Consider the following 16,669-nt stretch of genomic DNA (forward strand, 5'->3'; position numbering starts at 1 on the left):
TTCTGCTTTATGCTACTAGTTTTATAAATGACATTTGGTATTTCTTTAAATGCAGTATGCACGATAAACAGTTTAACATAAAAGAGTTGCTTTCACTGTATGATGGAAAGATTTGCTCATGAGTCATAACTGTGTGTATAAGTTGAGTTTTGCATTGCCTTATCTGACAACAGTCAACACACACTTGTTATTCTTCCAGGTTAACCAGGATTCCCTTGGGATGCATTAGATGCAATGAAATTGACTGCAGTAAAAGCAAAAATCTGTTTGTCTGATAAAGATGACGTGGAAATAAATAAAATGATTAATTGAAATAAATTTGGGATTATAAATTGCAGAGTCCCTTAAACTTATTTTGTATAATTTAGCATTGATTTATTGAATTTATTGATTTTATTTTGTTAAAGAGATGAAAAATTTTATCATGGTAAAAGGTTGGGGATAAATATTTTCCATTCATGTCGAAGAATTGACATACTATTTGTGGTTTAAAAAATATTTCCATGTTGAACAGCAATTGCCTCTCTTTCAATGATCTCACCTCCCTCCCAATTTCTCTTCAAAGTGCTGATGCTCTTTCAGTTGCTAATATTATATCAATTCTTTGTTGTAAATAAAAAATATATATCCTTAACCTTCCACAAATAATATTATTCCAACTTTTCAAGATCATAGAACAATTTTAGACGTAAACTTGGTGCAAGTCTTTGTTAACGTATGCAAACGAGTGGCCCAGTAAAAGTGTCTTTGTTGATTTTTTGTCTCTTCAAACCAACTATTTTGTTCAAATTTGATTCTTACCACATTATACAAAGCCAAAATGCTACATGTAAAGCGCAACATTTATAAAACTTGTTAAATAAATATCTTGATTGACATGCAGTTTTGCTTTCATGCAGCAAGAAGCAATGATATATGTCAGAGAAACCAGTACACTTCAATTAAAACAGTCGAAGTTTTCAATTACAATAATGTAGTTCTGTTCTACAATTCAGCAGTTGATCCAAGGTTGTGCAATATAGTTTAAAATTTTTTAGTAACATCTTGGCTAAAACTATTATGTATTTATAACCAGAAATAGCGTTATATCATAATATTTTGAGTTCTGCTCTTACACCTAAACAAGTTCAAATTGCTGTCTTATCATGTATTCAATACAACTGCCCGAGTTAATATATGACATCTGCCAGTATCTAAGCATAGTTTACTCAAAATTCAATGACAACAAATTTAGCCAAGATTCAACGAGCAGTTGATCAGCCCTAGGACACTTTCTCATGCCTTCACGTCGATTTAATCAATAAAGATAGTAGTAATAAGCTTGAACGCAATATGCCGTGTTATTTTTGATTAAAATTGTCGTGTAACAAGAGAAAGGTTTCTGTAATGTGAATTTTCATACTTACTAATGTATGTGCATTCCATAAAACACTAAAGCATACCTTTCAATCAAAAACGTTACGGATTTATTTCATTATCGGGATGTATTTTGTACTGAATCGAAATCAGGAGGGAGTGGATGATAAAATTAATTCTTCAAGTGGAAGTTTTACAAAATTTCCTTTTGGCATCCACGTTTTTGACAACAGTTCTCAGACCCCTTTGTATATCCAGATAGTTTAATAGAAATTAATGTTCGCACGTGGCAAGTATTTCTTGGCCACCACATTACATGTACGCACATAATTTAAACGAAAATCATTTGTCACGCTCAAACAGTTACTACATGAAACATTGGCTCTAGGACTATAAGGTCACTATCACAGAATAGGAAATGTTTCAAGTTTCCCATGCACAGCGTTTCACCATATTTTATAACTAATGTCTCAGTTGATTCTCACGCATCGACAATAGCCTTTATAAAATTACTTGTTGACAATTACAGCACTAACATTATGTAAGGAAATCCTCAATAACAAATATCAGCTTTATGCTTAAAAGTTAAAACAATCAATTTCATAGAAAGTAACAAATGCAAAACGGCTTTATTCCTTTATAGTAAACTTCTGTGTGTCGACTTTGTTCGTCCGATTTCCAGTGATTTGACACAGTGTAATACCACGTATTTTTAAAGAGTCGGAAAAGCGGATTGTTTTTATTTTAGACGCTTAGAGCGTCTGATTAGATAAGCGGGTGGATTATAATGATTGGATGGTGTGGAATGCGTTGTCATGGGTTTTGTTGTAAACTACAACAACACACTCTAATAATATTAACAGCAATCATTTACACAATACACCAAAACCAATGACACCGCAATTCACACCATCGAAGTAGACGCTCTAAGCGTCTACAAGTAAAAACAATTGTATATAACTTCCTATATCTTTCTGATGAAGGGTCGAAGCACCGAGTCGAAAGCTCAACAAAATAATTTTATAACAATCCGGAGTAACTTCCATTTTTATACATTAAATATGCCTGGATTACCAATCTTGAAAATTATATATATATATATGTAAATTGTTAGTTTAGAATGAAACAAATGAATGTCTTAGTTAATGTGAGTTGAAGTTGGTGTTAAATTCTCTATTAATAATCGCTGAATCACCGATAATAAATCTCTAAAAAATCATTAAACATAAAATGAGCGTTGTTGCTCGACACCCCCCAGAAAGTTTACACTATGACTGACTGACTGACTGACTGTGAATTTTCCCCACTCACAACAATACTATGGAAACTGTGCATTAAAAACTAAACAATTTGAAATGCTAAGTAATTATGAGTTTAGCCAAGCATCTACAAGCTGTGAGTTACAACACAAAATAGCCGAAATTTACGCATCGGCGCGGAAGACGTACTCTTTATCAACTTTCTTAAATTTATTCATTTTGTAAACCAAGACCCAAACTTTCATCCCATGAAATCAAAATTAAATTTCGACACCTTACTCATGCTTGCCCAAGCCTTTCAAAATGCAATCCTGCAAATTACCTTCCCGTTTTTAAATATTTGATTTTCAGTTTATATTTTTAAATTTTACGTTGAACAGAGGATGCCAGAATACCGATACTAGCATAAAATCTGACTTGTTTTGCTAAATTTATAGTCTAACATGCAAGCACTTCAAAACTGTCTGCTGTTTTGATACAAACCATAGAGTACAGAGCAATGAGCAAATACTAATGATGCAAACTTACAGCATCTGGCCAACCAACTTAAGTACGTGTAATCATTCTTGAGTTTCTCTGACTGAATTAGCAAAAAACCCTGAGAGAAAAGAAACAGAAGTGAGCAACTCGTTATTTGATGACACAACAAATTGTTCATATATAACCTCCTCAGCTTCTTTGAAATTACTTGTTGCCGCTTTTGCTTGAGCGTAGTTAAAGTTGAACGCATCATCGTTGTAAAAATAACTCTATAAAAAGCAATCTTGCAGAATGAAAGAAAGAAAAAGGCAAATTATGCACTTGCATGCAGGCAATGCAAGTAGAGTAAACGAAGAGGTGACTGCCTTTGTATTGACAAAATCAGGGTTGTAGGCAAATTTACCGATAGACAAAATAAATGTAAATAGGTATATTGCATACAATATTTCTCTTTCGAGCTAATTGCGCTCTGGAATCACTGTTAAGTCATAAGACTAAGTAATCGTCTTAACCTTTTGTTGTCTAGATTAAATTGCAAAATTGCTTTGCACAATTTCAACTAGCACAATCTGTTTTCCTTTCAACATGTAGTTCATAATGATATTTTTAATAAAATTTTTTAGTATAGAACTGATAAAAAATAGGATTTATAGAATATTATGTTATTATTATTTCATGTATACTTAGTTATCTGAGGTAATTTTCATATATATTGACGTCATTCGTGGAAAGCAGCTGCGGCTGACGTTGCAAGCGTGTTAAAATAAAGTCCCATTGAATCCTTCTATCTAATAACTCATATATCAAAAATTGAATTGTTTATGCTACATATAGTCATATACGTAGCATAAACAATTCAATTTATACAAAACAATGACATGAATGAAAGAAGGTCGGTCGTTCGGAAGGCGTCTATTAAAACTTAGTGCCCACCCCACGTACAGGATACCAACAAAAACAACTAATTCTACAGCTACATAAAGCAGTTTAATTGCTAACATTTTATTTCATCGGAAATAAGAACATGATCATCATGAAGGTACACTCTAAAATTGTCCGGGTAAAAAATTCCGGGTCAATTGAAAATGACCCAAGTTGGGTCAATTTTCCTTGTTTTGACCCGGATAATTAAGTACTTTTATGCTCATTTGTGATCACATTCAAAAATAACAATGGATGACAAAAATTCCGGATCAAGTGAAAAAAATAGCAGCGCACGAATGGAGCAGTAAACAAATCATAAATTTTAGGCCCTGTCTACACGTATTCGGATAAATTTGAAAACGCAAAAATATTTTTAGGGATGTACATTCCGTCCACACGTATCCCGATAAAACGCCCACACAAATCGTAAATTTTTGAGTGGAAATTTTTTGAAAACGGAAAAAATTATTCTCGTGTGGACGGGTGAAACCGTAAAAATATAAAAACGATCATGTATTAACTATGAGCCAATTTACTGCGCGCATTTTGTTAAACATGGCGGAAACACGAAAGGTTGTTGCGATACTGATATCCCTTATTTCAAGCATTATATCATGTTGAATTCTCTTACAGATTATATTCAAAACCATATGAATATTATTCGCCAGCTTTCGTTACTTGCTACGGGAAGGGGAGTTGTGAAGCGGTTAAGCAAGAAGCGCGAAAGGAGGAAAGGAAAATTTTGGTTCGACCTGGACGAACAAATGCTTGGTAGAACGGTTTCATTACTGACGAAGGTTGTATGCAAAAGACTGCCAATGCGTTTGGAATTTCTCGGCAGACCGTGTCAAAAATTGTGAGAAAGGTATGCAAAGCAATGACAACACACCTCGGACGAAAGTATGTAACATTGCCATTTACTGAGGTGAATGTGCAAGAAGAAGTGAACAATTTTCATAGAGCACATGGTTTTCCTTATTGCTTGGGTGCAATTGATGGAACGCACATTCCAATTAAGTAGCCACGACAAAATCCTACTGACCACATTAACCGAAAAGGTACTAACAGCTTGAATGTGCAAGCTGTTTGTGACCATACACATTGTTTTATGGATGTGGTGGTGAAATGGCCTGGAAGTGTGCATGATTCAAGAATTTTTTCAAATTCCAGCTTAAACCACTTTTAAAAGAACGGTAAGATACCACCATGTCATCGCAACATTTTGCTGATGAAGATCCAGTTCCTATTTTCACATTATAAGGCCCCGCATATCCATTAACGCCATACCTAATGAACGAATATTCAAATGGTGGTTCTAATCAGCAGGAACAGTATTACGGTATGACCTTGTGCCCATCCAGGATGGTCATTAAATGTGCTTTTGGTCGACTCAAAGCTCGTTTTGCTGCCTAAAAGCCTTAAAGCAACCCCCTTCCCATTGTCTATTGCCTATTTCTTAAATATCCGTAAGAGAATTTTTCTTGAAAAGAATTTAGTTTTTAACACATTTTTGCGCACGTTGTACACGCTAAACGGTGTCACAACGATGTCATGACAAATAATCTACAACTCGACAAAACTATTTATTTTCCTAAAAATTACTCAAAGAATATTCATTTTGCATACCGCACACTTCATGTAATAATCATAATGATGATTTGTGATTTCCCGCCTCTTTGGTTGTTTTCAGGGACGGATCTAGGGTATGTCAAATCGCTCACGCGACTGATGTTTATAGTTAAAAAATTATTTATCAAATTTAATGATTACAATATTTTTTGATCATTAAATTTCGTTCTGTAATCGTTTGGATTTCATCGTCAAAATTCTGTTTTATGTAAGAAAACCTATACAAATACCACCTTAGTAAACAGATCAGTAGATAAAAACATATCTAGAATTATATTAACTGGCTGATCGATAAGCGGGGTGGCTCGAATGGTTCGACCGATAACGGAGTTCAAGAATGCTTATTTAAGCCATTCCATTGGTCAATAACCAGATCAGTAAACGATCTTGAATAATCTCAAACGATAAGCGGTGTGGACGGACCGATAAGGGAGTCCAATTGCTATAGTGCAATTGGTTCGTTTAAATTTTTGTCTTACTGTGATTGGTTTGACCGATTTCGACTGATAGCTAAATGACCTAACATAGGACTTTTAGCTATGATTTCTTTGGTGCTTGGGGATTCTTGGCCGTAATATGGCAGCGAAATCCTACATTCTTTCAAATGTATTTTATTAGACAAAAAATCTGTAGCCATAAGGTGCCATGCTATTTTTTACCATATTATAAACAAATGTTTGAGGCTTTTCAGTTTATGATCATTGATCATTCAATCATTGGACAGTTATAGTACATATTGTTTAAGATTAGAGAAAACTAACATTGCTTACAAGAGAAGCTTTTTACTATAACCTGTGATTTTCAGTCTTTTCTGATCCATGAAGCTTTTTATTTTGACAATTTGACTGTAAAGGTATTTAACCTGAGTATTTCACATACATGAAATGTTGTCGCATGTCACAAAGTGTCCCCTTTCTAACTGAACACCTCAAGTAGAGATGTCAAGGTGTGTTGATCTACGGCTCATACTAGATTGTTTGCCATAAATTCCAAGGGGCTATTGATGTATGAAAAGCATTTTCTATAAAGTAAAAATGTGTTCCTATATATGCAGATAAACCTTGAAATTTGGCAAAACAGCCAAAGTTTTTTTCATGATCATCAGGTAATTTTTCTGATGATCATTGTAATTTCTAAACTAAATTATTTCAGATTTACATTTAAACGAGCTTTGATCATATGAAAAGATATTTATCATAACCAGTAAGCATGACACATGAACCAATTTTAACATTCATGTAATTATATGATTAAAGGCATGTTGGTTACATTCTGTTTGCATTGGCAAATACAATGCTACTGGTGATTGCTATATAGCACACCTTGCATATACTTTATAGAAGATAATAGTCTAGTGAAATGCCTAATAAATATTAATGGCATTAAGCTGTCCTTAATTGTTAATTTTCTCTCTGATAATTTTTGCTTAATCTTTGGCAGAAAAAAATTTTGAGTTTTTTCTCAAAAGGGGAATTTGCCGGCACTGTATGTGGAGATGTGTAAAGGGTTACAATAAACTTGCATGGTTTGAAGTTTGTAGAAATTTGATACTACAAGGGACAGTTCATAGATGTAGAAAACCTCAAACTTAACTCAATACATAGATGTTTCAATGGGGTCTCTAGGGGGGTCTATGCCTGACAACTTGGTAGAAATTTTTAAAGACAATATCTTTTTTGGAATAGCATTTTTGTAAAATAAATTTTATGTTCCTAGACATGCTAATGAGCCACATATTTGGCATGATAATGAGCATAAATATTTGGAAAAACACTCAAGTATTGTTCACTTCAATTTTTTTTTGAAAAAAACGTAAGCAAAATTTGTTGTTTTTACGCAAAAACGACGCCCACAAAATACATTTTGTATTGCTCTAAAACGCTGAAAAGATCCGCCCCTGGTTGTTTTTGTTTGTGAAGTGTTTTTACAGCAGCGAAGCAAGGTTTAAATACACAGATGTTTAAAACAAAAATCAATGAAAGGAAATGGTAAGCACTTATTTTCGAACAATTTGTATACTCGACGCTCTGCAAAAAAAAACACAACGTTCGCTGTACGTTTAACAAAAAAATTAGGAGGTTTATAGAGTGTATATTTAACTTAACATAAATTAGCCTAATAGTTTGTGCCGCAATTGTCGAGCAATCTTTGTTTCTGAAAAGTTAACAAAGTTTTTAGTTATTTAATAAAACGAGAATGCTAAATGTGCAATGTTACTTCTAGAAGAATTCATCTTTCCTGTAAATAGCTATTAGATAAGATAATTCTTCGGGTAGATATATTCAAATAAAATAAATTACACATAACACAATAGTTACCTATTAAAGTATGGTAAGAAAACTAGATGAAACTTCGCAAAATGTATTTCTTGGAATACAAGTCACTTATATAGTTTTGAGAAGCTTCACCACAAACAAATCTTGCGATTAACATAGTGCAAAAAAACTAGCACAATGAAATTTAAAAGAGTTAAACACACACATCAAAAGTAACTACCCCTTCTGAGTATGACAAAAATTGGCTTGATTGGTAAGCATTTGGATTAACTTATGAATTTTCATTTCAAAGCAAATTACATTTACATACCTTAACCGAGTTCAAATATATTAGGACATCTTCGAATTGCTTCAGTAAAAAGAAACAAGACGCCATGCATTGTCGACCAGGAATGGTGTCTGAAACAATTAAAGACAATTAAATACCTAATTGCTACAATTGATTCTCTGAAACAGGCTTAATCTGCATTTATAAAATAGCTTTTAAAACACGGGAGCTGAATGATTTAATGCTAAAAACTCGTCTTCTAGAGCATGAAACATGAGTAAATTTTCTCGCAGGATGCGTGGTTTGCTCGAGGAAATTTCAACAAAAAGATATAAACAAAAAGTCATTACTAGAATATCTAAAATTCAGTATGTGCTGTCTATGTGAGTGCAAAGTGCGTGAGAGTCACTTGCTTGACAAATTAGCCAATGGTTTAAAATTTTGCAAAAAACACACGAATAGTATTGTTGTTGACCCGAGACTGAAAACTAATGAGAATAGATTACAATATCAGTTCCACGTGCACACAACTTCATTTCCTATGCGATTGTTGTGAAAATAATTATTCAATGAAATAATAATGTGTGGATATAACAAGTGCTCAACCTATCTCATGTGTTTCACAATTTTTTTGCAAACTCATGATATGTTTGTCGATACTTACCATCACCCAAAAGCCGAAAGTCAAGTATCATAAACAATGCATGAAATAAGTCAATCAACACTAATAACGCCCGTTTATTTGAAGAGCGCACTGCATTTTGGGTCCAAGAGCACTGCGTTTTATGTCAATATTTTATCCAAAATGTATTTCGTAAGCTAAAATCTCAAATTTTGCTGTAAGCTTTGTTTGCTGTCTTTCTCGCTAGTTTAATGCTTGCTCGCTGAGTCAACAAAAATCAATAAAATAATCTTTTTAACAAAGTTTTTTAAAGACTATAGAAAAACTATAGAAAGCAAATAGAAAACAATTTACTCGTTCACATAAAGTTGAAGTAACGTGCACTTGTGACGTTTTTGTAAATACTCAAAATGGCTGGGAAAAAAATCGGAGTTGGATCTCGTTTCTCGCAAACCATCTCACATGTTTTCGTAACACTGAAAAAACACGGAGATTGCATTCAATGTCTTAAATATGAAAGGTTTGTACAAGTTTTTCTTCAGTGGATAGCAAACAGCCAAACATTTAAAATGAGAATAAGATGCTCTTACTGGCTGTAAACACTAAACAGGGACACCACTATAAAGCCATGCTATAATTAGTTTTTTTAAATATTAACATAACAACAAATTTATAGTTATGTTAGATTGGATGGAGAGCTTTGTTATTGTTTGTTACTTTGGATGCATTCTAATAAAAATGTTTGATTAATTTTCCAGATTTTAGCATGAGAACTAAATCAGGATAAACGGGTTTTAGGATGGTTTAATCCCTTACAACAGAATTGGATGGATGTGAAAATTAGCACTAGAACTCCTTTTTCCTTATAGCAAAGGAGTGAAGACACGTTTCTTCCACCCTAAATCAATTTGTTCATTTAGGAGTCAAAGGGGTTAAAAAGACTTGGGGTTGATGAGAAAATTGAGCATTTTATTGTCTACGAAATGTCCCATATTGGCCCCATTTCTAACCAAACTCCTTACTTTTAATGGCGAAGGTGTGAAGGCTGGTTTCTGGCACCTTTACCCTTTTTTTTCGGTTTTTTATTCAGAGGGCTCTCAACATCGGAAAACACAAATTTTATCAGATGTCTTTATTATTTATCAACACAAGGGAACGTGTTTTCTTGAAAAAAATAAATATTTGTCTATTTCTTAAATTACCACATTCGCTCGCTGATCCACCAACAAGTTGAAAATATTGTTGAGCTATCTTTAAATGCTCTCTCTGTAAAGAAATGTTTTAGAAGATAAGATAGAGCTAAAGCTATCCTTTTAACATAAATATCTGTTCACAAGACAGGAAACTAAATTCGGATAACTTCATTAGTTAATGAACTGCAGTGTTTTATTTAAAAACGATGTTGCTGCCATCTTAAAAATGGGGATGGGGTATAAAATGAACGATGATTGTGAACATCATACACTAAACATTCTATACAAAACACAAATGGGTTCACGACTGAACCATGATGGTAGTTTTCTTTTTTCTGCAAGTATAATACATGTTTACAATTATCAGCTTATTTCAAAACAAATGTACTGTTAAACAAAATGACTAAAATAATTTGGGAAATTAACAGTGTTTCATACTTAAAGTATTTCAACTATAGTTAATGTTTCAAAAAATTTTCTTTACTACATTTTCTTTACAAAAGTAACCATTATATTAAACAAGTTTTTGACGTATGTTCACTTACAGAGCCTTGATCTTGTCCCAACGCAGCGTTGACCACACCTTTCAAAATGTATTCCTGAGAATCAGTAAAAAATAAATATCAGTTGCTTCGATATGAATAGATTACTGCATGGTTGGTGAGTGCGTACGATTTTAATGCACGAGTTGAGGATGAAAAATTTTCTTTATAATATAAATTTCAATTCGAGTATAATAAGAGATAGCACAATTTCAAACTCTTCAAAACAATCACCTAATTTGCATAAAAAATAAATAACACAAATTTTATGTTCCACTCAAAAATCTTTGTTCTTTAATGAAAGTCAAACGCTACAAAGTTGAAAACTTAATAAAGATTAAACGATTCTTTTCAAACGTATGTTCATACAAAAATAATAATCAAATCATACGAGCAGCTAATAGGTAACATATTAAATAAACGTCAATCAAAGTTGTTTAATTTCACATCCACATAATTAATCTGAATCGGAGATTATTCTTATTCTCTTGTATTTTTTTGCAACACATTTTTTTTCACTGCCACTGGTGACTGATTTAAGCTGTCGAAATGCTTATTTGACCTCCATGTATTACAGCGACACTGAACAAAGCCATTGCTTGCTGTTGTTGGCAGCCGGCGCTGATCTCCCGGTTTGACTCGCGCCCATTTATGCTCGAAGTGGTTTTGACTGTTTGCATAACGACAAATTCGCTAGGGCTCGAGATATTTTCATTTGCTGGTTTTCTGAAATTGTTGAGTAACTCGCAACACTTTGCACGTTTTTATGACCAGATAGTTGAACTATGTCTGTTGGAGGGATATCGGTGTTGGTAAGAGTTTGCATCATCGTTATTCGTCCGCTATGATAGCTAATGTTTCTTGAGCCAATGCCAGCCTTCTCAGCCATTGTTTTCCTCAGCGAGATGAGTTTGTTAATACCAATAGCAGACTTTTTAAACCAATACTTACCAGATGAGCCTTTTTTGCAGTGATTTACGGCAAAGTTAAAGGGTACGTTGTCTGAGTTCATTTCACGCGGACGTTTTTCTGCGTAAAACTTGTAAACAAAGACGGATCGTTTTTCGATAGACTTGTGGAGACTGCATACATTTTTGGTGTTACTTTTCTAACATCTGATGGGTTGCTTCCTGTACGAGTTTTCGTTTGTAATTCAAAATACTCGAGATATTCCACGCCATTAGCATTCTTGCGTAGTTTTATGTCACCCCAACACATGTCTCTATGTTCCTTGCGACCACGAAGGCCAAAGTGAATAGTGTTGTTAAACCACAACGTGTTTATTAAAGCTTCGCTACTGGAAAATCCTAAAAGTTCTTTCTCATAAAACAGTTGACTTCATCTTCGATGAGAGCAACTGAAGCGTTTGGTTTGTTTCCTTTTCCTTTTTTCTTTGGGTCTTTTTGTTTTGATAGCAGAGCTTTTCGGGCACGCTCAAATTCCTTGTCTGTCATGATACTAAATCCGTTCTTTTTCTTTAAGTACCTATCGAAGCTCGCAAACATACATCGTAAGGAAGTTGGTTTGTAATCACTGTTGTCCTCTTTCTTTCTCACAGAGATCGCTTAAGTATTCGCTCGATTTTTTGGCACTCATTTTTTGAAGATAAATATTCTTCAAAAAGTCGTATGTCCTGCAACGTTTTTCTTCTTGTGTTAATATTTTCCTGGCATTCAATAAGCTCGCTAACAGGCAATGTATCCGCAAATCTCGAAGCCATTGATACAGAAACAATCGAAACTGGTTGTTTTTGCTTTGATTTTAATGCTGTCCACAATTGGCGGTAAAACTTGATATGCATTTTGCCTCTAGTGGTAAAAATGATATATCCAATCAGAATGCAGGTACGAAGTTTTTCACTAGTGAACAAAATGATATGTCCGATCAGGTACTCGGAAATTTTAGGCATATGATTTTTATTTCATCGTTTTGTTGCGGATAGATTTCAATACTCGTATGATAAAAAAACTTACACATATTCATTTAGCATGCTGTGCTTCACTAATTTCTGTTGTAATCAATTTTTATTTATAGTTATCTAATAGCTAATTTTTTGCTTTTCATAACTTCTCTTAATTTAGCTTCGTAAAAAAAGACATACACGCAACATGTTTTGGATAGTGTATAAAATGAACGATGTTATTGCTTTTCACAGTTTGCACAGTTGCTATTTTTCATTTCAAAATACGTCTTAAATACTAAGCTTAATATTTGACTGAATAAAGATCAAGTCTCCTCACCTTTCATACCACACTACTTTACAACGATTATCATACATCAGGGTAGGTCTAAATTAACTTGTTTCCAACTTGATGAACCTGCAGTGTTCGAATATTCACCTTTGACAATTTAATAATCTGCCGTATTTTAAGTTGGTTTGAGGTAAATGACTTTTTGTGGGTAGCCTATGAGCATACTGATTTATAACCACAATGTAAACGTAAAAATTCAGTGCGTGGGTTTCACGTCCGCAAAATCCATTGAACTAAACATAACTGGAAGGCTACCTTCTGATGTATCAGTAACACACGAGCTGAAGAAACCTGGACGATCTACATCTACAAACATGTAACGATACTCCCGGGTTCAAACCATTTACTTTATGACGAGCATTATGAAAACCAATCGGATCCGGACGATTGTGATGATTCAGTAAGAACAAGATTGCATATTTAAGGAAGGAGGCTGAAAAGACACGTAAACACGAAATGGAGCTAATTCAGATTATGACAAGTGTGCAGCCCCAAATGCCAACCCATCCCTCATTTCCCTTCCAAACGCTAGCAAACCCTCATATGCCTCAACACCCCCCAAATGGCAACTCAACCTCCAATACATGTCAATACACAGATCCCAGTTCACCCTCTTATGCCAGTTGACCTTCAGACATCATCTGCATTTTTCAGTAGTTGACAATACACATAATATCATTGTCAATAGTTATGTTTAGTTGTTTTAATGAGCATTAAGATTTATATTTTTGGACCTCAGTGGTTAGTGGTCATAACGAAGTCTTCATCATGGCTTGTACATTTATATAGTCAAACTAACATATTTACATTATTTTTGTGTTATATTTTTTGTTTGGAATGCACCCAAATAAAAACATTTAAATACCATGTATGTGTAACAAAGTGACTGGATGGCATATCTTACTACATCAAAATCATGTCATGTATATCAATTTTGAGAAAACCAACTACTTTTCACTGAATTGCAACAGAAGTGATGATCAAATATGGCATTAATTTAATACCCTGAATTGTTTAATTTATTTGTATCTGAAATGATCTACCCAACGTGTTGAATCTACCAGTGCCTTTATAGTTCCAGTTGAATACAAGATTGTCAATAAAGAAGCAGTTTAGCAATATTTCATCAAAAGTTCCATAAACAATTTATCAGTTCAACAATTCATAAACAATATTCAACCAACAATTCCATTGCAGTATGATTGCATTGGTTTATCTATGAATTGAGCAAAATAAGTCAATTGTGTAATTTTTTAGAAGTTTTTACCATTAATAGCAGTACTTAATGCTATATCAAGTAGATGTGCATCTGTCTGATAGTGTTAGTTTCATTCATTTTACTTCTCTCCTTCCAAATGTGTTTAAAAACAGCATTTCTAACAGCCTTTGCTTTGACAGAGGAATCATTGTTCTTGCTGCACTCTGTAATGTGAAGTAATTCTATGATATGTTTCCGCCCCCGTATTAGTGGACGGGTCAAGGGAAGGATCCAAACATCTTAAAATGAAATCTTCTTTTTCAATGCATATATTGTGCAATATTATAAAAGCTAATGCTGCCATTTTAACCTCGGAGGGAGGGACTACTTTCATTTTTTCTTAATGGCACTCTCCATTTTCCTTTCAGCTGCCGAAAAGCTTCCTCTGTTACCATCCTTGCCTGCTGAAACTGTAGTAGAAATACCTTTGACTGGTAGTTACCAAAGCTTGGAGGCTTCAGCAACTAAGGTCTCCGTGGGAAAGCAGAATCTCCTACAACTGATGGAGTGACTTTAGCATTGCAAACATTTGCACTGATATCTAAACTAGCATTATCATCGAGTTCATTCCAAATGTTTGTTGACTGCAATATCACTGCATGATGTGAGTTGCCCGGGTACCCACAACTAGCCCATGCAAATCTATTCTTAGCATCACTATGGCCATCAATACATTAGAAAAAGAATGTTTAGAGTTATAATATTCTTTCGAGCTTCAGTTCACCCAGCTGAACACTTTATCATATGGGAACCATCCACTGCACCCCAGCAAAAAGGAAACTGCCTCATATCATGCATTCCTGTGGTGAAGGATTCATTATTTTTGAGGCATGTAAGCCATAACGTGTTCTTGCCATAGATTTTCAACAAGTATATGACACACCTCGGTAACAATAGTCTGAACAGTAGATGTTCCCACACCAACCATTTCAGCAATGGTATAATAGTAGTCGCCTCTTGCAAGACGATAAAGGCAAATACCTAGTCTGCATTCAGGAGAAAATAGATCTTCGTTAATCATTTTTCGTTCCAAGTATGGGGAATTTTCGTCAGAATAAAATAGAAAGAAGTCTCGATATTCTAAATGCTTTTTTGAAGCGTTCATCAGAGTAAAAGTTCCACACAAGTTCCCATCACTCGATATTCCTAAGTCATCGTCGGCATGATTGCTGAAATGACCGTCGATTTCTTTTCTTCCGAATAGACCAACTAGAAGTAACGTACGTATGCTTATAGATACAGATTAAGAAAGTAAAGCTTGATTCCTTCGCTTTCGAGCTTGATTGGCACGAAATAATAGTGCTAATTTTTGATTGTCCATCCTGACTACAACATTTGTTTTTTTAAGAAATGAAAATATGAAAATTATTTTGAATACCCGCGCGAACGCGCGCTCGACCCAATCTCTTTGTCGTTAAAATGATATTCTATTAAGTTTGCCCTTTGAATCACTGCCACTTTTGTATCGCTCCTGAGTCGCACCGAATATTACTACGTTTGGCGCATGAGAAGTTCACCGTTTGCTAAAGGTCGCTACTAACACAGCTATAGACAAATCAGCGCACGCGTTTTAGTGTTATTTCGTAATACTCGTTGATAATATTCTATGAAATATTGCAGAATGTACTATGCAGTTGAAATGAGTTGAAATACTAATAACTTTCATTAACGTTGCATACTGTTCGACTGTCTAAGCTAAAGTCTATAACGACAACATATTAGCTGATACAATTCACACACACGCAAACTCATAATTTATATATTTGACATATATTGAAATATTAAAAAAGGTTACTTACTGGAGGTACCGAAGGTTCCAAATCTTTTATGAGGTTGTAAGCTTCCAAAATATCATCTGAAATAATAAATTATAACCCTCACATCGAGGACAAAAAATGATGAGGCCTGTGACCCGATAACGTCGATTCAACCAAGTTCACCTTTTTCACGCACAAAAATATTCTTAAGTAAAACATAGCTTATAAATATCTCAATTGACCTCAAAAAAGAATGGCAAAAAAACAAAGATGTACATTTTGAAAGAAGAATGATGTAACACAAACGCAAATATTAAATTTCATAAAAAAACAGCGTGATTTAAGAAACTGATGTAACTGGTAGCACTTTCGTTCCAATAGGTTTTGGAAATTGACATACTACTGTTTATAGCGAACTAGGAAAATGTTTCAATAACGACATGATGACGGCATACCTTGCTTTAGATAGTAAATGACCTAAAATAAAAAGAAAGAGACATATAGTTGCGCTATTATGTATACTAGTATTTTCCAACTTTCAGAAAAAAAGTAAATAAACAAAACACAGTTTCAAAATTTGGAGCAACGATAAAGATGGCGTAGGAGTCGACGTAACTTATTTTGTAAACTGCATCTTGTCGCTCATGTGGTTATTGTACACGTCCATAACGTTCTTCATCTCTTCTTGTGATGTGGTAATTGGTTTATGTTCGACAGGTATGTTAATTGTATGATGTTATAAGATAGCTACATGAAATTGTCGCAGACGAACATGTGATGCAGTGTATTTGTTGTTTTTGGCTTGTTTGTTTCGTATTCATTGTAAGTGCTGTGTTTGCAGAAGTCAGATTTA

General features: G+C 34.1%; 1 protein-coding gene across 1 annotated transcript in view; it reads right to left on the reverse strand.

The window, feature by feature from the left end:
- LOC124447772 (intraflagellar transport protein 56-like) overlaps positions 1-16,669 on the reverse strand; it is an 82,200-nt gene that overhangs the window by 26,253 nt on the left and 39,278 nt on the right. Inside the window, exons 12-18 of the mRNA XM_046998771.1 lie at positions 16,272-16,293; positions 15,859-15,914; positions 10,553-10,606; positions 10,017-10,080; positions 8,235-8,323; positions 3,281-3,364; positions 3,144-3,213 (exon numbers count right to left, since the gene is read on the reverse strand). Coding sequence (XP_046854727.1) covers positions 3,144-3,213; positions 3,281-3,364; positions 8,235-8,323; positions 10,017-10,080; positions 10,553-10,606; positions 15,859-15,914; positions 16,272-16,293 — 439 coding nt within the window. The remainder of the gene's footprint in view (positions 1-3,143; positions 3,214-3,280; positions 3,365-8,234; positions 8,324-10,016; positions 10,081-10,552; positions 10,607-15,858; positions 15,915-16,271; positions 16,294-16,669) is intronic.

This window comes from Xenia sp. Carnegie-2017, unplaced genomic scaffold (assembly GCF_021976095.1).
Source record: "Xenia sp. Carnegie-2017 unplaced genomic scaffold, XeniaSp_v1 HiC_scaffold_23, whole genome shotgun sequence".
Classification (NCBI taxonomy): domain Eukaryota; kingdom Metazoa; phylum Cnidaria; class Anthozoa; order Malacalcyonacea; family Xeniidae; genus Xenia; species Xenia sp. Carnegie-2017.